The 23,523-nt window shown below is 53.8% G+C and overlaps 2 protein-coding genes across 2 annotated transcripts; both read left to right on the forward strand.

The window, feature by feature from the left end:
- The first annotated feature begins 331 nt into the window (after positions 1 to 331).
- On the forward strand, positions 332 to 6,130 carry CCN5 (cellular communication network factor 5). The gene is made up of 5 exons (XM_064730189.1): positions 332 to 439; positions 2,736 to 2,952; positions 3,537 to 3,791; positions 4,355 to 4,548; positions 5,015 to 6,130. Exons 1-5 carry the CDS (start codon positions 380 to 382, stop codon positions 5,036 to 5,038), a joined length of 750 nt encoding a protein of 249 aa, XP_064586259.1. The 5' UTR covers positions 332 to 379; the 3' UTR covers positions 5,039 to 6,130.
- A 3,178-nt stretch (positions 6,131 to 9,308) lies between these two features.
- Positions 9,309 to 12,310, forward strand: LOC135456388 (P2Y purinoceptor 1-like). The gene has a single exon (XM_064730188.1). It carries the CDS (start codon positions 10,024 to 10,026, stop codon positions 11,074 to 11,076), a length of 1,053 nt encoding a protein of 350 aa, XP_064586258.1. The 5' UTR covers positions 9,309 to 10,023; the 3' UTR covers positions 11,077 to 12,310.
- The last annotated feature ends 11,213 nt before the right edge of the window (positions 12,311 to 23,523 follow it).

Consider the following 23,523-nt stretch of genomic DNA (forward strand, 5'->3'; position numbering starts at 1 on the left):
TGAAGCTTCCCTGCCAGGCAAGGAGAAAGGAGCTGGATTACCCCAGCAGCCTGGTTGCCCAGACTGCTACCCAGGGACAGCACGGCATCCCTTCCCTTCACTCCTTGTCCCTGTGGACAGCATATTCTCACCTTGAGAAGAGTGGAAATTGCAGCTGGAATGTGGGCTGGAAAGAAAAAAAAAAAAAAAAAAGAAAGGAAAAAAAAGAAAATCTTGAGGCCTGTCCAAACCTACTCATGTTTATATTGGAGCCTGTGAGTGACATCAGAGCAGGGAGAGTATAAACACCAGCAGGACCTACTCTGGGCTTTAAAACCTGCGAACACTGCCTCCAAACTGCCTGGGGGGTGATGTGCTGAAGTGGCACGGGGAGAGCAGCATGACCCTCCAGCTGGAGAAGCAGCTCCTGTTCCTCTCCCTGCTCTGCGTCCTCTCCAAGGTAAGGCACAGGGGGAACCGGGGCAGCTTCAGCCGAGGAGCACCCGGAGAGGGCTGCGGGAGGGAAGGGGTGTCACCACCTCTGAGCCCGGCAGCCGGGCTGGGCTGATACAGGGGCAGAGCTGTGTTCGGAGAGGAGTTTGGGATGAAGCAGCGGGCTCCGAGCGTTCCTGGGCCCGAGGCTCGCTGTGAATGCCCGCAGCGCACAGGAATGCCGGCAATGCGCTGCGCGCCCCTGCCGCTCTCCGCTCTCGGTCCCCGGCGGGCAGCGAGCAGCAGCGGGGCAGCAGCGGCTCCTCCAGGCTCCTACGGGCTCCTCCAGGCTCCTGCAGCCTCCTGCAGGCTCCTCCAGGCTCCTCCATCCCCGCCCAGGCTCCCGAGGCAGGGGCCAAGCCACGAGCACCAGCCCTGGCATTACTCAGCTCTCCCCACTTCTCGGAATGCTCACGCCAAGCCAGTGCCTCCAATGGGATTTTGGGTTGTTGTAGAGGTTTTATTAATTTTATTTTTTTTCTCTTGGACTCTGTGTGAAAATATTTGCCTGTGCAGAGAACAGGAATGTTGAAAAATGTGGGGCATCTCAGCTCCAAGTTCCAATTGCTGCCTGAATCCCCAGGCAGGGATGTTGTGGCCATGTCGTGCCTATTTGACTCTTTTCCCACAGTTCAGGTCTCTGACAGAAGCCACATTGTCATCTAAAGACAAGTAAATTACAAGGAGCAGGGAGAAATAGATTTATGGCTTGGCTAATCTTTCTAAAGCATTGATTTGTAATAACAACCTCCTGAAAGATGAAAAATGCCCTTGGCAAGCTGTAACAGAGCAGTGATTCCTGCCCCAGGTGCTCATGAGTGCCTGGAGAATCACCAAGGGCCATCATGCTGCCAGCCCAAACCTGGCCACCACAGCTGGTCCCTCAGTCCCTGCCACATTAATAATGCTGCTCACTGCAGAACTAGGACAAGACCCAGATTACCCCATCCCAATCCATATTTTAACTCCAGTTATTGGCACTGACACTCCTACAGCTCCATGAAAAGCATCTGAACAGCAAATGGGGAACAGATAGAGCAGCATGAGCCACCCTCTCTGTCTGACTCATCATGTCAGACCTGGTGCCCCTGGGAGAAACTGAAAGAAAAAGAAAAGTGGTATCTAAAACCTGCATGGTCTGGCTGAGCCCATTGATCTCCTGGCAGACTCAGCAGTCACACCAGTACCTAGACCAGGGCAGGGATGAATGTTTTGGTTGCAGGTTTGCTGTGCTGCCCTCAGCACATGCATGGTGCTGAGCAGCAGGGTTGCCAGGGGGCTCACAGCACTGTCAGGCCAGCACTGGTGAAGGATTCACTGCCAAACTGCAGAGCCAGCTCTCGTGGCTTCAGGCTCTATGTGCAATAGCTCTGTCACATGTGATGTGATGGGAGCCCAAGAGCCTAAAAGAACTGTTGGGGCCAGGGTGGTTGTGCAAGCAGGATGAGCCAAGGGTATAAAATCCACCTGCCCAGGTGAACTCCTGTGGGCACCTCCCTGGCAGACAATTGGCTAAGCAGGCAAAGGACTGCAGTGCACAGCCCTGCCAAAGGGATTACTCAGTCTAGGCACGAGGGAAAATAGCTCCCAGTCCTTGAAACGTGCCTATCTCTGGGCTCCTTGCCCAGTGGGCCAGGCCAGGTGAGGATGCTGCAGCCAGGGACAAGCAGAGGATGCAGCTGTCCCAGTGAGGAATGCAGTGAGCTCTGCCTGGCTTCAGAGTCCTGCTGCCGATGCAATGTCCTGGTTTTGGCATGAATGAGAGCTCTTGAGACTGTAAGGAGTGAGGTGCTGTGCACTCCCCATGTGAATTCAGTCCCTGCAAAGTCACTTCTCCTGGGCTGGGCACAGCCTGCTGCCTTGGGGGCAGGCATGGGGATGGGCTGCTTTACCTCCCTCCCTTCCTCTCTCCCACAGGGCTGTTTGGGGCTGCTGACCTCACTAAATAACCACCACTGCCTGGTATGTTCACCTTGTAACTCCATTCTCCTGTGTGTTCAGAGCAGTGGCACACTAAAGTCCCCATCTTTCAGAGTGCTGAGCCTCTGAGCATCCTTGATTCTCCATGGTTTTCCATAGGTGCCCTTCAAAGGGGACAGTAGCTTTGTAGCTTTCCAGGATGCTTTAAGATATTCCCATGGATTTGGAGCTCCCCTCCACCAAAAACCTGTGCCCATGGTTGAGACAAAGTTATCTGGCTGTCCCAGTGACAAAGCAGCTGCCAGCCCAAAACCACCTGTATGGATTCAGCTTTGCCCCCACAGGTTTGTGCCCAGCTGTGCCGGCGGCCCTGCTACTGTCCCTGGGTGCCACCGCGCTGTCCCCGCGGCTCCCCGCTGGTCCTGGATGGCTGTGGCTGCTGCAAGGTCTGTGCCCGGCGCCTGGGAGAGCCCTGCGACTTCCTGCACGTCTGTGACCAGAGCCAGGGCCTCGTCTGTGACTACAGCTCAGCACCTGCGGGGACAGCAGGCATCTGCAACTGTGAGCACAGGGTGCCCCCTTTCCCCTGGGGTACCCCAGAGTCCAGCCCAGCACACAGCCCTGCTCCAGCCATGGCCTCACATGGCTACAGACACCCCGCAGCACCACCAGGGGAGTGGGTGAGGCTGGGAGAGCAGCTTTCCTGAGGATGGTGCATGCAGCTTGGCCGTGCGGCTGTGTCCCGGCTCTTGTGCTGCTTTCTGGCTGAGAATTCAGGGTGGTTTCAGTGACAATGGACAGGGGGGTCCCAGGGATGCCAAGGCTGGAGCCTGGGGGTCCTGCAGAGGAATCTCAGAGAAACTTTTCCCAGCCTGGAAATCCTGAAGGCAGGGTCAGAGCCAAAGGGCAGGGGTGTTCTCACAGTTTGTGAGCTGTTACTTTGAAAAAACAGAGTGAGGAGAGAAAGGGGAGGAGACTGAGTGATGAACATGCTGCTTCACATCCATGTCTGCCCTGCACATTGCTCGGTCAATTCTGTGGTTCCCCACCTCTATCCCTTTGTCCAGCCCCACAATTACCCCCAGCAGTGCCCCTGCCATCCCCATCTCTCTGTCCCTCACGGGCTCCCCGGCTGTCTCTTGCAGTTGAGGACGATGAGGAGGGCTGCGAGGTGAACGGCCGGCTCTACCGAGACGGGGAGGTTTTCCAGCCCAGCTGCAAGATCCAGTGCCACTGCCTGGACGGGGGCTTCACCTGCATCCCGCTGTGCCAGGAGGATGTGCGGCTGCCCAGCCCCGACTGCCCCTTCCCCCGGCGCGTGGAGATCCCGGGGAAATGCTGCCCCGAGTGGATCTGCGAAGGTGCCCGGGAGCAGCCCCTGCCCCGCGATGCCAGGGCAGGTGAGATGCAGGGCAGCTCCAGGGAGGGGATGTGTGACCGTGTTCACAGGGGTTTTTGGTTGAGGGAAGAGACGAGGATCTGACTCCATGTTTCAGAAGGCTTGGTTTATTATTTTATTACATATATTACATTAAACTATACTAAAAGAATAGAAGAAAAGATTTCATCAGAAGGCTAACTAAGAATAGAATAGCAAAGAATGATAACATTCTGTCTCGGACTCTCTGCCCGAGCTAGCTGGACTGCAATTGGCCATTAATTAGAAACATCCAACATGGGCCAATCACAGATGCACCTGTTGCATTCCACAGCAGCAGATAATCATTGTTTACATTTTGTTCCTGAGGCCTCTCAGCTTCTCAGGAGGAAAAGTCCCAAGGAAATTATTTTTCATAAAACATGTCTGCGACAGGGATGCCCACGGAAATCTCTGGGGATGGCGCCTTCACCCCAGGCTGTGAAACACTAGCAGGGGACACCTCCCAGGCCTCTTTACCTGCAGCACCACAGCGTGCACAGCACCTGCCTCCAACCCCCCTTTCCCCCGTGTCGTGTCTTGCAGCCCCCGGGGCGGTGTCCCCGCTGCTGCGGTACCCCTGCCCGCCGTGGGGCACGGAGTGGAGCCCCTGCTCGGCCACCTGCGGGCTGGGCTTTGCCAGCCGCGTGTCCAACCAGAACCGCCTGTGCCGGCTGGAGACCCAGCGGCGCCTCTGCTCGGCCGGGCCCTGCCCGGCCCTGCCCGCAGCGCTGCCCGCGGTGAGTGAGCCTGGGGGGCTGCTCCTCCGGGGGACACACGGGTGATGACAAAGGGAAGGGCCAGCAGCGCTTCTGACCTGTGGGCCCCCATCAGCCCTCCTCAGCCACGAGCTGAGCGTGTCTCAGGACACACGAGCCATCTCCTGAAACAGCTGATGGAGGTGCTGACAGAATGTTGGGGTCTCTGGATGTCTGAATCCAGGAGCACTGTGGATGCCACGCAGGTGAGCTCTGCCCCCATGGCCAGAGATGGATTTGCAGCTCCTGCCTGGCTCCCTGGGCACACACGGGAGGTGCTTCTGCCACCCCTTTATTAGCCTGGCACATCCCCAGGGCTAATCTGCCTTTCTGGTGTGCAGGTGGCACTTTCTGCCCACTTCTTTCCCCCTGCACTGCCATGCTACATGCAGGGGACACACCACCAGCCCTCCCCATGTCCCCACTGATCTCCATTCTGCCTTTCCAGAGGGCAAGAGGAGGTCGTTTGTAGCTGTGCCCACCCTGGATTCACCCTGGAGCCAACGCTTCATCCTGCAAAGAGTCTGGCACAAACCCATGGCACTGTGGTTATGGTGAAGATGGAGGGTGTTTCCACTGGGAAAACAGAGAGGAAATGATGGACTTTGGCTGCAAAGGAGGCTGGAAACAAGAGAACAAGATCCCTGTGTCACCCATCACCTGCCTCCTCTGCACACCCCGCTGCCCCAGGCAGGAGTACTGGGCAGCATTCCGAGTTCCTTAGGCTGAATGAAATGAGAAATGAGGAAATCCTGTTCCAAGCATAAACCACCCAAGAAACCAGGAATTGGTCCTTTCCTGGCCCAGTGAGGCTTCTGAAGAGGTGATGCTGCTTCTCTGCCACATCACACAGCTCTGCTTTGCAGGGACTTCAGGAGAGACCATCTCCAGCACCTGGAAGCCAAAATCCCTGGAGGGAGCCCTCATGCCCTGCCCCCCCAGGGAGGGAGCGGGTCATCGAGCTCCCTGTGACCCCACAAGTCATTGCCACACCAGGCAGAGCTGCTCAGCCATGCAGGAGCTCAGCCAGCCCACGGTACCCACCCTGCCTTCCCGGGCACGGGCAGGGTCCTGCTGATGGCAGTTCTAACTCACCTTCCCCTCATCCCTCCAGAATAAACACGAGCCTTCCCGCTCTGCCTGGCCTCCTCCTCTGGTGGTTTGGCAGGGCTTCGGCAAGCCAGGAGCTCAGACAGCAGCAGACAGACCCGCCTGCCATCCAAGCACATTCCCCGCGAGCCGGGGCCAAGGGAGAAGCAGGGAAAAGGGAAAATAAATCGCAAAGATGAGTCGGGGCCGTCTCCCGACGGGCTGGAGCTGCTCCAGCCACGCAGGAGTCGGCGCAGGAGAGCTGCTCGGCTGCTCTGGCTGTACTTTGTCCCAGTGAAAAGTGCTTCGGGGTGATGGAAAGTGAAACCCAAATGCCCTCTAACGGCCTCGCACAGATGTGCAGAGGGAACGCGCAGCTGGAAGGAGACGCGGTTTGGGTGACGCGTCCAGGTGAGAGATGGACTTCTTAGATGGGTATTTCTGGAACTAAAAATAAAGATGTGCTCATCCAGGAGTGGAGCTTGTGTGTGCAGGGCGAGCCCAGCCCTGCTGTTCAGGGCCAGCTCGGTGGGCGCAGGAAAGTCCTGGCACAGGGTGGGGCAGCTTGGAGGCACCTCAGTTCAGGCTGTTTAGAGTAAGAGAAGGAAAAAGAAAAAAATGTGAATCAAAGCACTGAACACAATATTACAATTTATTACATTCTGGGTTAAATCCTTCACTCTAACTCAGCCATAAGCTCTGCTGATGGCACAGCCCTGGCCATAGCAGTGCCCAGGTCTCCAGTGCTGGGATGTGCAGGAGAGCAGGGCAGGGCATGGCACTGCTGCTGTGTCTGCAGCCACAGAACAGCCTCTTAGCTCCCGCAAATCGATGCCCAAACTCCCCTATAGCTCATTCCTCCTGCTGCCAGGCCCACATTTCCTCCATTCCCCTGGGCTGGGATTTCCCCAGCGTGGTGCAGCCCCATCCCCAGCTCACTGTGCTCCTGAGCAGGGCAGGTCTGGGGCTGAAGGGACGAGAGCCTGAATGGCAGGGGGAGCTCCTCTCTCCAGCCCAAGGAAAAGCCTCCCCTGCAGCACCAGAAATGCAGCAGGCCCAAGGCAGTTCATTCATTCCCTCAGGCCCTGCAAGAACTGAAAAGAAAATGAAAGTAAAGGATGCGGTTCAGCCACCTCATGGGGGTAAAAAAAAAAGAGAAAGAAAAAAAGAAACCTCACTGCTCTTGCAGTAAAACATTGCCTACAAAGAGAATTATTTACTGCAATCATCTGGTGCTCAGCCTGAATACAAATCATTAATTCTGTTTGATGTGGGGCACATGGTGAACCTCCAGCAGGCAGCAAATTGCAGAACAAACAGCTTGGGTTGGCTTTTTCAGTTCTCTGGTGGCCATGCCAAACAACTGGTGACCCAAAGCTCATGTAGACTTCAAAACTACCACATTCCTCGACTGACATGGATAAAACACATTGTGGGTAGTGAAAATCCTGATTTTAAGCCAGTTCTTGTTCAAGCATGTTGGGACTCAGCCACCAAGGCTGGGTGAGCTGCCAGGGCTGTCACACACTCCCAGATCCTGCCTAGCCACCTCTGGGTGATGGTAAAAATCAGAAGGTCACTTTTTAGGCAGCAACCTGCAATTCTCATCTCAAACAAATGACTCAACACACCTCTGCTATAATTATCTTTTTTTTTTCCCTGCAGAATGTCTCTCTGATTCACTAAGCATCTAAATAATGAATTAATGATTCCAAATAAATCAGAGTTATTTTTCCCTATGAATACAGGGAAATCAGCTCTTGCAGTTTGATTGCTAGTCTCACAATATTTCTCTCTAAAGCCCTGCTACCCTGGAAACGTGGTTATTTGAGGCTCTGACGCAGGGTCCTGGCTTTGCCTGCTCGTGTGGGGCAACAGAGGAATCTTCCACCCCATCCACAGGTGATGTGTAAGGATAAAAATCCCCAAACTGAAAGAAAATTCACTCCTATCCTCAAGGCACATCTGCACACAGCCTGGGATGTGCCAACCACACTCCTGAGCCAGCGATGAGCAGCAGAGCACAGCTCATTTCTGTGCAAGCACACGCAGCAGCTGAAGGAAAACTGTCCTGCTGGATGAGTAAACAACATGCATCAGAATTGCTGTTCCAAGCCATTCTCATGACTGATGATTTTTAAATGCATAGAGCTGGGTGAGAGAGGGCTGGATGAGCCCCTTGTTACAGTGAAACATTTTCAGAAACTGAGCACAGGAATGCAGCGCTCAACTGAAAAAAAAAAAAAAATAGTAGATCAAATGGGTTTTTTATTTTTCCTGGAAACACATGATTCAGGTTGTGTGTTTGCAGGAGCTGTCTTGGCCCTGTGTTCTCATCCTGACATCAGCACTGCTGCTGCCTGCCAGAGCCAGGAGCCAGAGGGGAGCATCCTCATGCAGGATGTTTGGGCAGAGCTGGCAGTAGCACCTGGACTGTGAGAGAAACCATGGGTCAAATGAACACCTAAAACACACAGGAGGCAGGCACAAGGGAAAAGCTCTGTGATTGTGCCTCCAAAGGGTCCAGGGAACAGGAGATGTGGAGGGCATGGGGCTCTCCCCATGGACAGAGCTCCCCATGCCCTGCCCTGCTCCTCTCTTCCCACAGCAGGAGGCACCAACTCCAATCTTTCATTCTCAGGACAGGGAAAGCTCTGCCCTCATTGCTGAGAACAGCTCATGACCCTACCCATGATCACAGAAGCCCGCCCAGCCAGCTGCTATCTCTGCCTCAGTTTCCCCAAAGGTTGATGCTCTGGGACAAAGGGAACTGTTCCTCTCCTCTTGCTGCCCTTCTACACCTCCATAAAGCTCTGCAAGTGCCACCCCGAGCCCAGGCTGCAGGAGCAGCTGGAGTGCACAGAGGCAAAGGGGGCAGGAGCAGGGCAGGATGGGGTCACTTCCCTGAGGGGTGCAGCCCCAAGCACCCCCCTGCTGCTGTCACTCCAGCTGCACACACCCACCAGAGCATCTGCAAGCCGCAGCAAAGCCGTATCTTCACCACAAGGAAACAGTTCCACACTTCACCTTCTCGGCGGCACACCCATAACGGTGAGATTTTACTGCATCGGCAGGAAATAACACACGTTTCCCACCGCTTATCTGCTCCAGCAAGCGCTTTCTGAAGTCAACAAACACACTGGTACCTTCAACACTCAGCTAACCCCCATCCCTTCTGCCTCTTGGGCCTGCCCACCGTGTCCCCGAGCGTGGTCCAGAGGAGATGCTCCGCCACTCCCGGGGAGGGATGGACGCGGGTCGGGATGGCTGGGCTGGACTCAGCCTCCCTCCTCCTCCTCCTCCTCCTCCCCACTGGCCGGTGAGATACCAGCCTCCTCCCGCCCCTGCCCGGATTCAATTCCCGGAAAGCAAGCGGACGCGGTCTCTCCAGAGCCTAGCCCTTCACCTCAAGTCGTTTCCCCAAGGTCGAAATGGCTTATCAGGGTAAACCTCTCATTGCTTCCACGTCAGCTTCTGCGCCTGCAGATCCGAGTGACTTCTGGCCCCGTTTATGCTGCAGCAGCGGCTCAGCAATGCGATAGGGGCTGCCCTTCCTCGGGGTCTGCTTTGGGGTCGCTGCTTTTAGTCCTTGGTCCGGTTTCGCATTATCTGGGTGCCTCCTGTGACGGGAAAGGAAGGGCACAGCCCGTCTCACGTCCTCCCTGCACGGGTCTGGAACCGCTGGAAGAAGGAACGGGGAAAGAGTTTTTGTGCTTGGGGAGGAGATGGAAGTAGGCAGCAGGAGCAGCTGTAGGGAGGGGGCAGCTCTTGAGCAGGGCTCACTCTGCCTGTGCTGGGGCAGCCAGCCCGGTGCATCTCTGCCTGCTGGCACTGCCCGCGGCACCGGCGATGGCAGCAGGAGCCCCATGGAACACTTCCAGTGCCCTCCCGGTATTTGTGAGCCTCGCAGCCAGGAGACAGGCTGTCAGGAATGGCAGGGAGAGCGGCTCATGGGGTGCAAGCTTCCATCCCCCGGTGTGGATAACTGGGAGGTTTCTCCTGACCGCGAGTGGGACAGAGCAGGAACAGGCTGAAAGCTTTGGCTCTCCTCCTCAGGCATCCCTGTGCCTCCTGCCTTCCTCCTGCTCCCTGCAGGCACCCCAAACGAGCCGGGGGTGACCCCGGCTCGGAGCGGGCTGGGGGAGGCGCCGGGGGAGTGGCGGAAGCCGCTCGGCCGAGGCTGCTCTCGGCACATCCTCCCCGTGTCCCGGGGAAAGTCCGGCGCCCTGAAGCCCCGGGCCGGGCTCAGCCGGAGCGGAGAGGCGAGGGAAGCCGCAGCCTGTGCCGGAGGACACGGAGCTGCCGCAGCACCGGTGCCCCCGAGCTCTGCCACCCTCTGCCACCCAGGCACGGCTAGCACAGTCCCCGATGGCCGCGGACGCTCTCTCCACGTGGCCCGGCAATGGCACTCGGGCTCTTTGCCCCGTGGATTCCGCCTTCGCCCAGCGCTTCCTGCCAGCCGTGTACCTGACCGTGATCCCCCTGGGGCTGCTGGGCAACGGGCTGGGGCTGTGGCACCTGTGCACGGGGCCCCGCGATGGTGCCCGCCAGCCCCTGAGCCTGCTGGTGGGCAACCTGGGGCTGGCCGACCTGCTCTATGTCAGCACCCTGCCCTTCCTCGTCAGCTACTACCGCCAGGGCAGAGTGTGGATCTTCGGGCAGCCCTGGTGCCGCATCACCCGCAGCCTCTTCCACGTCAACCTCTACGCCAGCATCGGCTTCCTCACCTGCATCAGCATCCACCGCTACCTGGGCATCGTGCACCCGCTGAAGGTGCGGGGCAGGTGCCGGGGTGCCGCCTCCTCCGTGTGGCTCAGCGTGGCTGTGTGGCTCTGGGTCATCGCACAGATAGCTCCCGACCTTGCCTTCAGCAAAGCAGACGGCAACAGGACGGAGTGCCACGACACGACGGGACAGGAGCACCTGCACGTTTACTTGCCCTACACCTTTGCTGTCACCGTGACGGGCTTTGTCATCCCGTTCCTCATCATCATCGGCTGCTACTGCCACGTGGTGTTCGTGCTCTGCAGGAATGACAGCGTGGACGCCAGCCTCAGAAGGAGAAGCATCGGGCTGGTGATCCTCGTCATGGTTCTCTTTTCCATCTGCTTCCTCCCCTATCACATCTTCAGAAACCTCAACCTGTTTTTTCGCTGGCGGCCACCAGGGTCCTGCACACAGGCTTCAAAGGATGTCTATGTTTCCTACCAGGTGACTCGGGGCCTGGCCAGCCTCAACAGTGCCCTCAACCCCTTGCTCTATGTGATCACCAGCAAAGACTGGAGGTCACGAGTGAGAAGCATCAGCCAAAGTGCCAGACAGTGTCTGAGGCCACCCTTCCGGAGCAAAACCTCTGGCCAGGCAGCTGAGGAGAAGAGGAACGACATTCTTTGTAAGGGGGAGGCTTCTAACGAGCTCTGAGGTACCTGACACCCCCCTGCTTCTGCCACATCAGCTTGTGCTTGGCACCTCCCTGGGGGCAGCCCCCACCTGCTTTGCAGAGATGGTGACAGCAGCATCATGGGCTCTGTGCACACAAGGGACAGGCAGGACTGTGATCTGAGAGAAAACTGGGACCAGATTTCAGAAGCAAAACTACTCAGCCCGACTATTTTGGCTATGGAAAGAGATGATCACATTTGCTCCAGTCCACAGTGTTTCCCTCCAGCCCCTGCTGCAGCAGGCTGAGCTGGTTAACATCCCCTTGCTTCCCAGCTCCTGTGTGACTGAGGGATGGAGGGAGTGACACCTTGTCCCTCCACTGCATCCTCCCTCCTCTACTGTACATGGGTTTGAGACAGCATTCCCTCTTTAGCCTAAGGAGAGGTCCTGCATTGCAGAGCAGCTGAGAGGGGAAATTTTTGCAGTGGAGGAAGAGCTTTGGAAATAGAAATATTCATTTAAAAATCAGGTTTTAAGTACATTACCAAGCTGTGCCAGTTCCTGGGTGATTGAGCTGTTTCAGGATCTGTGGGATCCTCTACTGCCCACCTCCTTCGCAGAAGAAAAAGACATTTTTGGCATCACTTCCTCTCTTTTGGAAGAGCACATAGCAGAACTAACAAATGGGCATTTTAAAGTTTTTGGAGGCTATTGATTGGGGTTTTATTTTGGAAGGTGAATGACTGCAGTAGCCTGAACTCCTGCTTTAAGCAGGAAAATGCCAAGGTAGAGTTTGCAAATCTTCAGGTGGGTGCTTGCATCTTGCATCCAGCCTTGAGATGGCATTAGATATGACTTGTAAAAATTGGATGTGCAAATAAAAAGAGAAGTAGCCCTGGCATGAAGGCTTGTGAAGGCAGGATGTGATGGTGAGATTTATCATCACCAGGGGTGACAGATCTCTGCTGTTAAGGTTAGCAGAGGCTCCCAAGCAGTATTTTCATTTTTATCTCGGTGTTACCCACTATGGCCAGCTCAAACACTTCGATTCAATAATGTGATTTGCAGCAGCAGCAGCTTTTGGAGGCCAGCTGAAGGAAGTGGACTGTGAGTTAAAATGAGCCCTTTCTGGGAAAGCACTGGCCCAGGGACGGATGTTGTGCTCTTTTCCTGACATTTATCTCTGTCAGCTGCTCCTACATAGACCCACCTTAGCTGGGCAGAGGAGGGAGCACAGCTGGCTTTCAGTGCAGTTAATATGTCTGCAGTGCAAATAAACACCTCATGCTTTCACTTGTGAGTTGTCTGCCTTCTTTTAAAGCTTTATGGGGGCCTGGGAGCCAGCTGGCCTGCGGGCTGGAGCAGGGGCCTGCCTGCTCAGGGAGTGGTGATGATCTTCCCAGTGCTCTGCAGACAGAAAACTGCTGGGAGGCTGCAGGCAGCCAGTGGGGAGTGATCTGTGACAGGCACGCACTGAGGAGTCAGCTCAGCACCACTCACAGGTCCAGCAGAGCCTGAAATGTCTAGCTCCCACCTCATCCAGAGGAAAACCAAAAATAAAGCATAAATTCACCAACGAGATCTTCTCTCTCTGTAGCAGGAAGATTGAGACATTAGGATCAGACCTAGTCCCTGCTCCTTGCACATGTGCTCCAGATCTGGGCTTCTCCAGAGCTCTGAACTCTTCTCCTTTCCTCAAAAAACACCCACGCCTCTGAAAGCTGTCCAGCTCTTCCATCTTCACACATGGATCCTGTCTAAGATGCTACAGCTCCCCCCTCAAAACCTCCCAGGGCTCTTTATCCCTGGAACCAGAGGGTGGGATTGTGCCTGGACCAACCAGGGCAGCACCCAGCCTGTCCCAGGTGCCACCTGTGGCCTGGGAAGAACTTTTGGGACTGGGTAAACAGGCAAGGAAGGCAGAGAGCAATCATAATTGTTCTTTCCCTTCTCCCAACATTATGCCAGACATTGGCAGGGCCACCCACAAGCATTTTCTGCTGGCAGGAAGGGGTCGGTGACACTGGAGAAGCTGTGCCATGGTTACCTCCTGAATCATCACCCCTTTTGGGCTCCTGCCTTATGGCCAGCTGAACATTCCCCTTTCCCTCCCTTGGCTATCTGTTGCCAGACTCTGAAGATGTCTAAAAGCAAGTGAGAGGAATCCCACCTGCACTCTCTGCTCTTCCCACAGCCTCTCTGCTGCAGCAGCATGGAGCAATGGTCTTCTCTGCAAAATCAAGCTGAAAGCAGATTTTTAACTCCTTTTTCAAGATTAGACCCAACCAATAAATCAAACATGGTGGGAATTCTCTTCCTGACACTAATGGGATCAGGATCAAGCCTGGAAATTTGGCAACATTTCTTGCTTCATTAAATAAACCGCTCTTGGCTGAGGATATGTTGCAAACGCAGTCAAGGTTTGTTATGTTACTGAGAACTTTTGAGCTGACAGCCCAGGGAAGCCAGTCAGGCAGAAATATCAGGCACACATACAGATGCACAGATGTACAACCACTTTTTTCCACAAAAATGCAGAACTGGTTTGGTTTTTTGGCATGCAAAACACTCTACAAGAAGGAAATATTGCTATCAGCAACATCTAAATGCATAGAACTCAACTCTGATTAATTCTTTATTTCATTTTGCACACATTAGATAAAATCAGGCTCTGACTCAGTTCAGGGGTTTTGATATGGCCAGTGGAGCCCTGATTGCTGAACAAGTGTGGGTTGGCTGCCCTGTGCTGAGGATGTGGGCTCGTGCCTTTTTGTCAGAGACTTCACAGCCCGGGAGAGGGGAGCTGCTGCACACAGGGCTGGGGGTGCTGGGGACATTTCTGTGGCACTGGCATGGTGCAGGGGCCTCTGTTGGACAAACAGGCCATGGCCATAACATGAGAACCCTCAGCCCAGAGCATGTGTGAAGCTGGAGGAGAAGCAGCCAGAGCAGGAGGCTCCCACAGGATTTGGGTCCCCATTGCTGCAGGCACCCAGCAGTAGGACTTTGGTGGAGCATCTTTTACAGCGTGGTGGGAGGCTGCATTGTGCACACAAAAAAGGGATGAGTCACTCAGGTCACTGATGAAAGGTCACAGCATTCTCAGATTCTGTGAGAGCCATTTATTTCTTCAGCAAAACAATTTCATTGCTGAAGTACCTTTGGCTGCAGTGACAACAGACCTGACAGGTTATCTTATTTACCAAGGGTATCGATCAGACTGGGAAGGAATAGTAGATGCAATTATCCAGGTGAGCTCGGAAAAATAGTAAATATACCTGCCACTGGGGTGCAGTTGGTGAATATTTTAATAAAAGAGAAAAAGCTGAGTCTTTGTCTACACTACACGGAGTGCTCTGGCATCCGAGGGACCAACAGCTTGTGCAGAAGAGAGCAAATCACAGAAATAGAACAACACTTAGCGTGCCTGCGTGAAGCCATCAGTCCAGTGCCCCTCCTGCGGTGCCTGCAGTTATAAATAGGTGATGGATGCCGTGCTGCGCGGACCGGGGCGGCGGGAGGGCAGGAGCGCTCGGCGGCTCCGGCCCCGCTCGCATTTGTATGTGCGCTGCACAGCGACTGCGGTGCACCCTGCGGGCACCGAGCTGTCCTCGAGGACTCGCCCAGCCCACGTTTAAAAGAGTTGTGGCATTTTTTACGCCGTTCCTTTAAATATCCCCCGCAGCAAGAGCTCCTTGCCCCGGATCGCTGCTCGAGGCAGGCGCCAGCACAGGAGCGGGGCAGTGAGAAAGCCCCGGGAGATGCTCGGTGCACCACGACCTGTGCTGCCTCCTCAGCACCCTGGGAGGAAGCTATCATTTGAATTTTGCCCAACACCTCCGTTCTGTCATGAGCAGGAGACGCTCAGATCCGATCTGGCTCCCTGAAGAGCCCTTCGTGCCAACGTACAGCCCAGCCAGCGTGAAATTCTTCTGCTTGTTTGGGCTTATGGGCAAAAAGTTTACCCTAAGGAGCATCAGAGAGCTCCCAGGCTTTCCAAAGGCACCACAGCTCCTCCTTGGAGAGGCTGCTTCTGTGCTGTGCTCAGGACATCCAAGGACAGGAGACAGATTAACCCTGTCCTGGCTGCTTTGCTCAGATGTGGAGGTGCAGGGGCGCACATCTGTGCCCAGTAGAGGTGGGGAGAGCACCCACCACAGATCTCAGTCTGCTCCTACCAGCACAGCCCATCCTGCAGAACTCCTGTGTGTCCAGTCCAGGCAGTGGGGGACAGTCCCATGGCAATGGGGAGCTGCTGGCACGGAGGAGAGGTCAGGAGCAGTTCACTGGTGGGGGTGCCAAGAGCCAGGAATTCTCACTGAATGAAGTGTTACTTGCTTGGGAGGCACAAACCCCTCTTTGAAAGTGTGCAGTGCTGGCCACACAGTGCCATGCTGAGAGCCCAGAGGAGATGGGGTGCAGTTCCTTTGGGATGCAGCTTATCCATGAGCCTGGGGCTATCCAAGACCCCAGCAGGTCTGCACTACCCATCATGAGATGCTGCAGCTTCCTCAGGGCTGTTGGAGGAAAGAATCTTTCTGCGTGCAAAGCTGAAACAGCAGATCCATGCCTGTAGCCACTATCCCACTGCTCTGAGCTGGGATGTGGGAAAAGCTCTGGCAGGGTGCCCCAGGGCAGACACCATCAGCACAAGGGCCACAGTGAGGCAAAGGGGCTTCATGAGCTGAAACTTTATTTTCCTTTCCAGTGGGGCTTGTAGAAGCAGAGAGTGGCTCATGGACAAAGCAGCAGATTCAGCTGGGAGTAAGGACACATCCTCTCCCAAAGGCATAGCACAGGATGAGTGGTGGACTTGCAGCCACTCCTGCCAATCCCAGACTGGGGAAGGTTCTCATTGCCTCCATGAAGGGGGCTGCTCACACGTGGTTCTCAAGCCAGAAACCCCCAAATGGCCATCCTTGAGCCTGTGTGGAGATGCCCAAGGGATACCCAGAGCATCACCTCCTGTCATTGCCTCAGCTCCTGCCTCAAGAGACACACAAAAGTCAGTTAAATGTTTCAGATCACAGAAAGATTCTGGTTTATTTCTCCATTTACCTCAGGTGGTTTGTCTGCCTCCAAAAAAGCCTATTGTTAATTTAATTCCCTCTGACACATTCATGGCAAATCTGGTGTCCCAGTGCCTGGAACAGCTGGGATTCCTGTGCCATGGTTTGCTGTGTCCCAGGGACACCACACAGCCCCTGGGCAAGGCTGGAAAGGAAGGGCCGGGGCTGGAGCAGGGGACAAGCAGCTGGGCCAAGCAAACACAGGGATGTTTTTGCATTTGCAATGCAGAGAGGATCTGTCTTATCTCCCCAATTAGTCCTTCCAGAGAAAAGCCTGGAGAGAAATAGCTGGAAACTCTTTGTATATAAACAAGACTTAGTAAAATCTGCAGTTTTAAGGTGGAGGAAGAAATACATCCCTAAAATGGTGCTTACACTGCAAGAGAAAACAAGATATTTCATTTTGTTCTGCTCATTCCCCACTGGGAACCTGCTGTGCTGTCAGGCATAGGCAGCAGGAACACTTTCACAGGGCATTTACAGCTCCCTTGGCTGGGAAATCGCTTGTGGCCCCAAACCCAGAGCTGTTCTGGCCACTGGAGGGTGGGACCAGCCATGGAGCATCGCTAGCAGGGGAAGAAAAATGAATCTGGGAGGAATCAAACCCTGCACTGAAAGAAGGCAGTGCCTGGCTGGGAAGCTCAATCAGCCTCTCAGCACCGGTTCTTCAGAGAAAAACAGGAAAGGACATCTTGAGTTTTACTAATAAATGCACTTTTCTCCGGTTGAAGTCGTGGGGCAGCGGGTTATTTTTAGTATCGAAAGGAGCCATTTGCTGTAAACTGTCTGCCCGGGAAGCGGAGCCCAGGGGGCCGCAGACGGGACTGCGGCAGCGCCCCGGCCCCTCACGGCCCCGCAGGCCCCGGTCCCCCACGGCTCCGGCCCCACACGGCCCCGGCTCCGCACGGCCCCGCACAGCCTCGCATGGCCCCGCACAGCCCCGCACTGCCCCTGCCCCGCACAGCCCCGGCCCCACACGGCCCCGCACGGCTCCGCACGGCCCCGCACAGCCCCGCATGGCCCCGCACTGCCCCTGCCCCGCACAGCCCCGGCCCCACACCGGCCCCACATGGCCCCACACGGCCCCGGCCGGCCCGGAGCGGGGCTCAGCTCCCCCGCAGGACCCATCCACTGAGGCAGAGTGGAAATTTTCCAGAGCAGAAATCCATTTTGATTTAGGTGATATGTACGTCTTTGAGTTAAGTCTGTAGCTTGCTGTTTAGTCTGAATGCCTATTCTCTTGAAGGGCCTGTGCTTGGAGAGGCTGCTTCAGCCGAAGGAAAGAGATAAGGGGGAAGCAGACAAAGCAGAGTAACCAGACCCAAGAGTTCTTTCTGATGAAGAAGAATTAGAAGCAAGTGCCACGCGAAATCAGTGAAATAAATATGTATGAACCTATTGTGAAATTGAATGCATATGTATTTGCGAGGGAGATTAAAAGGGATCTATAGTTCCCAGAGGTACGCATGTCATTTTAGGGGAACGATTCCCACATGCATCCAGCTCTGTAATAAACATACTGGCTTTACAACTTTCACAAAAGTTTTGTTTCCCTCCTCAAATCACCACCTCCGACCCTGCCTGAGGCACCAGCCCTGGTGGGGAAGGGCAGTGCCATCGGGTGAGGAGAACCTGCTGAGCACACCCAGCATGTGCGCAGAGACCCCTGCACTGAGGGCACCCAGCATGGCAGAGCCCATCTGTTGGGGAAGATGAAACAGGAAAACCTTAGGAAAACCTTATAAATATGATTGTCTGGCAAAAGATTTTGACAATATATAAACTATAAGTGAGATTGAAATGAAAGCAAGCTTTGAGATACCTTAGTTATTGAACAACTGGAAAATAATGGCATGGCCAGCTGAAGGTAATTCCCTTTTGATGAGACAATTCCCTGTTTGCAGACAGGTCCAAGGGTCAGAGCAGACCCTACTAGCTTGGCAGGAGTACAAAGAGGAGTTTTTAGGGTTTAAAATGTATCAGTATGGTAATGTAATGATTCTTATAGGTTGTATGTAAATGCTAAAGGATTTGTATCTTGTATTAGATTGGTTAGTGAGAATTAGAATATTCAACACAGCAGAAGATTTATTGTATTGGAACAGGAACTTCTCACTCTTACTTCCTCACGCTCTTACCCTTTTACTCTCTCACCCTCTCATCCTCTCTCCCCCTCTCCTCTCTCAGGCCTGCTCTGAGCTGTGTCTGGCAGCTCCCAGCAGGGCCCTGCCCCCAGGCCCTTTGCAATAAACCCCAGGTTCCAGCCCTGGCTGCAGAGATCTCTCGTCTCCGTCCATCCCCACCGTCCTACCCCCTGACGCTCCTACACCCATCCCTCCCCCTGGGGTGTCCCCCAGGATCCCTGCAGCTGTCCAGGACCTTTCCAATCCCTGCAGAGCCATGCTACCATGCCTCCTAGGACAGGGGCAAAGCTGTCAGCGGGGAACCCTCCAGAAGAGCCTCACATATTTGTAATTCCTTCCCAGAGCCTTTGTCCCCCCCAGGCCTGACCTTGCTGGCAGTGCCAGAGGCTGTGATGCAGGGCAGTCATTTATAGCACCGTGATGCTGCTGGGAGCAGAGGCATGCCCAGGCTCCAGCCCTGCTCTCCCTGGGGCCGTGTTCCTACACTGAGGCTGTGCTGGGGGCCACAGCAGCTCAGTTCCAGACTCACCTCACCCAGAAGCAGGACCCTTCTCCAGACACACTCCCAAAGCCTCTCTCCTTCATCCCAGGGATCCAGGGTCTCCTGGCAGTAACCAATCCACTCTGGCACCAGCAGCAGCACCACAGACTCTCCCAGCCCCAAAACCCAATCCTGACTGGCCAACAGCTTTGATTTAACAGGCTCTCAGCAAATATTTCCACAGATTTTTATGTAGAGGCATTATGATTTTATCTTATTATTTTATAATTAAAGCCAAGATCCTCAAACAAAATAAATGAACTGAACTAAAGCGTCCAAGATCAAGAAGTTGCTAAAGCAGAGCAGCACCTTTCCCGTTTGGTTGTGGTCCAGGCACTTTATGGCAGGTACTTTGTGCCTGGCTGATGTTCAACTGACAGCTTTCCAAGCATATAAAAAACTTATTAGGCTGAAAATAGAGTTTGTGACCATCCACTCTCAAGAGTGCTGTCAGCATTTCCAGCCCAGGTCTGCTTTGTGTACAAGCACTGGCAGATCAGGCTGCTGGGGGGAGCGGGGTGGGAAGATGGGGCTGTGTGTCCCCTCACAGAACCCATTTTGGGTAGGAAAGGTAGTTGGGAAAGGCTTTCTGATGAGTTCTGGGCTATTAGGAGGTGGCATGATGAGCTTTAGCCCGGCTGGTACTGGGTAAGGTGGTTGAAGACAGTCACAGGTGGAACTGTGTCCAGCTGCTCTGGGGTTGGAAACCTGGAAGTCACTTCCATGAGAGAGCACGTGGAGGCAATCTGCATTTACAACCAGTTTACATCCAATGCTTCATTGGTTCCCTTGCTGAGCTTCCACATCACAATGCAGAGCAAAGTGCCTGCAGCCATCCAGGCTCCAAAGAGCCCCGGAAGGAGGCAGCAGGAATTCTCAGAGCCCTGGGAAAGCTGTGAGCTTCCTGAGCCTGCAGTAACTCTGGGCATGGCCAAAGGACAGCTCCAAGGCAGCTCCAGCATGCAGGAGGATGTTTTACAGGATGATTTGTGGAGTCATGGGACAGAAGCAAACACTCCATCCAGCCTGGATGCAGTCAGGGGTGCTGTGTCTGCAGAGGAAGGCATTGCCATGGCCCTGCATGCAGACAGGAGGGATCTCTCCTTGTGCCCAGCTCATGGTGCTCCCTGGCTAGGGGCAGCCCAGCAGAGCCTGGAGTCTGCTGTGGCTTAAGGACATCACCTGAACACCTGCAGCTGGTTGTTATCCATACCCTGACACCTAATACTTTCTGGAAATTAACTAATCCATTGCTTTAGAAATACCCTGTGGCTTTGCCAGGCTATCTATAATCTAAGTATAAATGGCATTAAAGCTAGAATAGCTGATGCTTTTACTAAAGCAAACAAAACCATCAATTTGGTGTGTTTAAAAATAACCAAAAGAAGCAGAGTACATCAGGATGCTCCCCAAGCCCTCAGAGAACTGGAGCACCTTGCAGGTGAAACCAGGGAAGGGGCTGACACCTGGTGGGATTTGGGATTGACTCAAGCAGACCCACACAACTGGTCCCTGTTTAGTGCTTTTCATCTGAGACTGCTAAGCAGCTTTGCTTATTTCAATCCATTAGAACTAGAAAAGCTTTTTAATAAACTCCCTGCCAGCCTGGAATTAGTAGATGTGGGCCAATTAGACACATTAATTAGGCACTGGTTTAAACACAGATGAGGTTTGACTTTGTTTACCAGCCTCAGAGGAAGCAGCTTCTCAAAGTTCACCTCCAAAGGATTGGGAAAAAGGCACATTCCCTCCCAGTCACAAGCACCTCCCCACACAAACACTGCACTTGGACTTAGGCTTTATTTTCAGAGCTCCTGCTTTTTCTTTGCCTCCCCATGCAATAAAAATGAGACATTTAATCTCATAATGCAACTTCTCACTGAAAATCAATGATAAAGTACATTATCTTGCCTGCCCTGAACCCACGGCTCCAGCCTGACCTTCCTCAAGCAGGGTGAAGTCCAGGGAAACACAAAGGATGAACTTATGGTTTCCCAGCAGGAAAGTGTGAAACTTTCCTGTGTCTCAGGAGAACAGGGCAGGATGGCCCTCCTCAACAGCCATCTGACACAGTTTGGTGTCACCCATCCCTGTGATCACTGCAGGCAGGAAAATGCAGTGTGTGAGCAGTGAGAGGCAGAGCAGGCTGAATCCAGCCTGAATTTTGAAGCCTCCAGTCCCAATCCAAACACAGCCCTGGCTTGTTACTGGGGGGTTCTCATTAGGAGATGGATCCTGCTATTCTTTTTCCTGTAGAGCAGCATTTATTCTACACCTCTGACCTGCAAAAGGTCAAAGCAAGCCCCAAAAGGGGAAATCAATGACATCCCAATCTCTGTAACTCCCAGGGCAGCAGGGAAAGGCCATGCTGAGGGAAGTTCCCAGACCCTGCAAGGTAAAGATTCCTTCTGGGATCAGGAGAAGACCTTGAATCTAGCCAAGGTCAGCCCACCACAAGCCACAGAGAGGACAGGGCTAGCAGAAGGGAGCACTGAGAGCTGCTCATGCTGTGTCAGCAGAGATGCTCCTCCTGTCCCCAGTGTCCCCAGCCCCAGAGAGGGGAAATGCCACCCACAGACCCCTCTCTGTGTAGGCAGCACTTGGGGAAAGCCATGCTGTATCATCTCTGCCCAAGCATTGCTGGCTCTCATCACAAACACAGGTTTGGAAACAAACTCTGCAAGATTTAGTTGATGATCAACTGAGATTGATGCTGCTGCTAAAGAAACTGGGCAAGCACCTTGTGCCTATTGTCACCCACTGGTGGAGAGCATCTCCCAGGGTTTTCCTGGCTGTAACCAACAATGGCATGTTGGCCCAACATCTGCACAGAGCAGCTGCCTTTCAATAACAGGCTACAGCATCAAATACCACCCAGGGACCCCAGAATTTTATCTGCAAGGCACTGCAGGCTCCAGAACCCCTCCTAAAAGATGTGTGACAGGCACCCAGAGATGCAGTCATCATAAGATCTCCTTCCTCTGCAACAGAAGCTCAGTCAGCAGCTCTGGCTCCTGTCTCCAAGGTGGGAAGTCATTGCTGACCAGTGGAAAAAATTACCAGCACCAGGTAAAGGGCATCTTCATGAGCAGGAGGCCCACACATGCCCGGGGCTGGAGGTTTGACAGCATCCCAGGCCCTGTTAGCAGGGCTGAGAACACAAAGCAGACACATTCCTCCAGCAGAGGCTCTGCCCCATGATTTAGGAGCCTGCAAGCCCTGAGATGTTGAGCAGCACCCAATAGCTTTGCTGCTCCTGATAGATGCTGGAGTCTATTTTTTCTCCAATAACAACTTTCACTAATGGTGCTGGCACAGAGGCTCAGCAAGGAGGAGGGAAGTGGCAAGTGGCCAGGGTGAAAAAGAGTTCACAATTACAGTAGGAAAGGCCACTGTGTCCCTTTGCTGGCCATGGCAATGCTGAGGACAGGGATGGACAGGGCTCTAGGACAGCACTGAGTCACCCCCTCCTTCAGGAGAGCACCCACTGCACCCAGAGCATTTTCAGCAGACACCCAGACATCTGCTTATCTTATTTTTAAACTCCTCAAGTGACAGGGTGCCACAATCTCCCCCACCAGTCTGTTCCAGTGTTTCACTGTCTTCATGGTTAAAAGTTTTTCTTATGTCCATTTCAAACCTTCATTGGTGCAACTAAATCCCAAAGCATCTTCTCCTCTCCAGAGAGAGAAGCAAGATGGATGAAGAGGGATGTAAGCCTTGTTGTTTTTTTCACTTGTGGGTTTTATTCCCAGCCAAAAGAAGAAGAGTTTATTTTCCTGAAAGAGATACTATCGCCTGCAACTCAACACAACTCAGAAGTATCTTTCTATTTTTAAAAGTGAAGTATAGGAGTTACATAAAAGCTATGGTAACCAGGAATGAGAAACAGGGTCTTCAATTTGTGGGCTCTGCCTCCTACCACAGCTAGCTACCCTGCTCCTTGGGGCTGACCTGGGCTGTCCACAGCACATCAATGCAGAGAGGCTGAGCTCACTGCCCCCCACACCAGCACAGGCTGGACAGGCCCCACATCCCCTGTGCCTGCAGCCTCTCACCAATGTGCCAAAGAAAGCAGCAGAAACACTGAATCTGTTTTTCTTCCTTTCTGCCCTCTTAAAACAGCACTGGACACAGCAGGCCAGACTCTGCTCTGGTAACCAGCTGGGAAAAGGATGACACAGATAAAGCAGACAGATAACACAAACAAATAACACAGATAACACAGATAGATAATGCAGGTAACACTGACAGATAACGCAGATAACATAGATAACACAGATAGATAACACAGATAACACAGATAAATAACGCAGATAACATAGACAACACAGTTAACACAGATAGATAACACAGATAGCACAGATAGATAATACAGGTAACACAGATAGCACAGATAGATAACACAGCACAGATAGATAACACAGATAGATTGCACAGGTAACACAAATGGATTACACAGGTAACACCTCAGTGTTTCTCAGCACCATGGGTGTGAAGCAGCCCAGAGCTGGGCAGAGCAGCAGGAGCCAGGGCTGGCCATGCAGGGGTGATACCCCAGGGATGATAGCACAGGGACGACACCACAGGGTACTTGGCGACAGCCACACAGCCCCAAAGGCCCTTGCTTTCGGGAGGGCAAGCCAAGAGGGTGTAGGCACAAGAAACTCCTCCAGCCTGGGAGCATCCAGGGGCAGCTTCGGGGAACAGGGATGTTATTGCTGTCACTGGC

Source organism: Zonotrichia leucophrys, chromosome 20 (genome assembly GCF_028769735.1).
Source record: "Zonotrichia leucophrys gambelii isolate GWCS_2022_RI chromosome 20, RI_Zleu_2.0, whole genome shotgun sequence".
NCBI lineage: Eukaryota > Metazoa > Chordata > Aves > Passeriformes > Passerellidae > Zonotrichia > Zonotrichia leucophrys.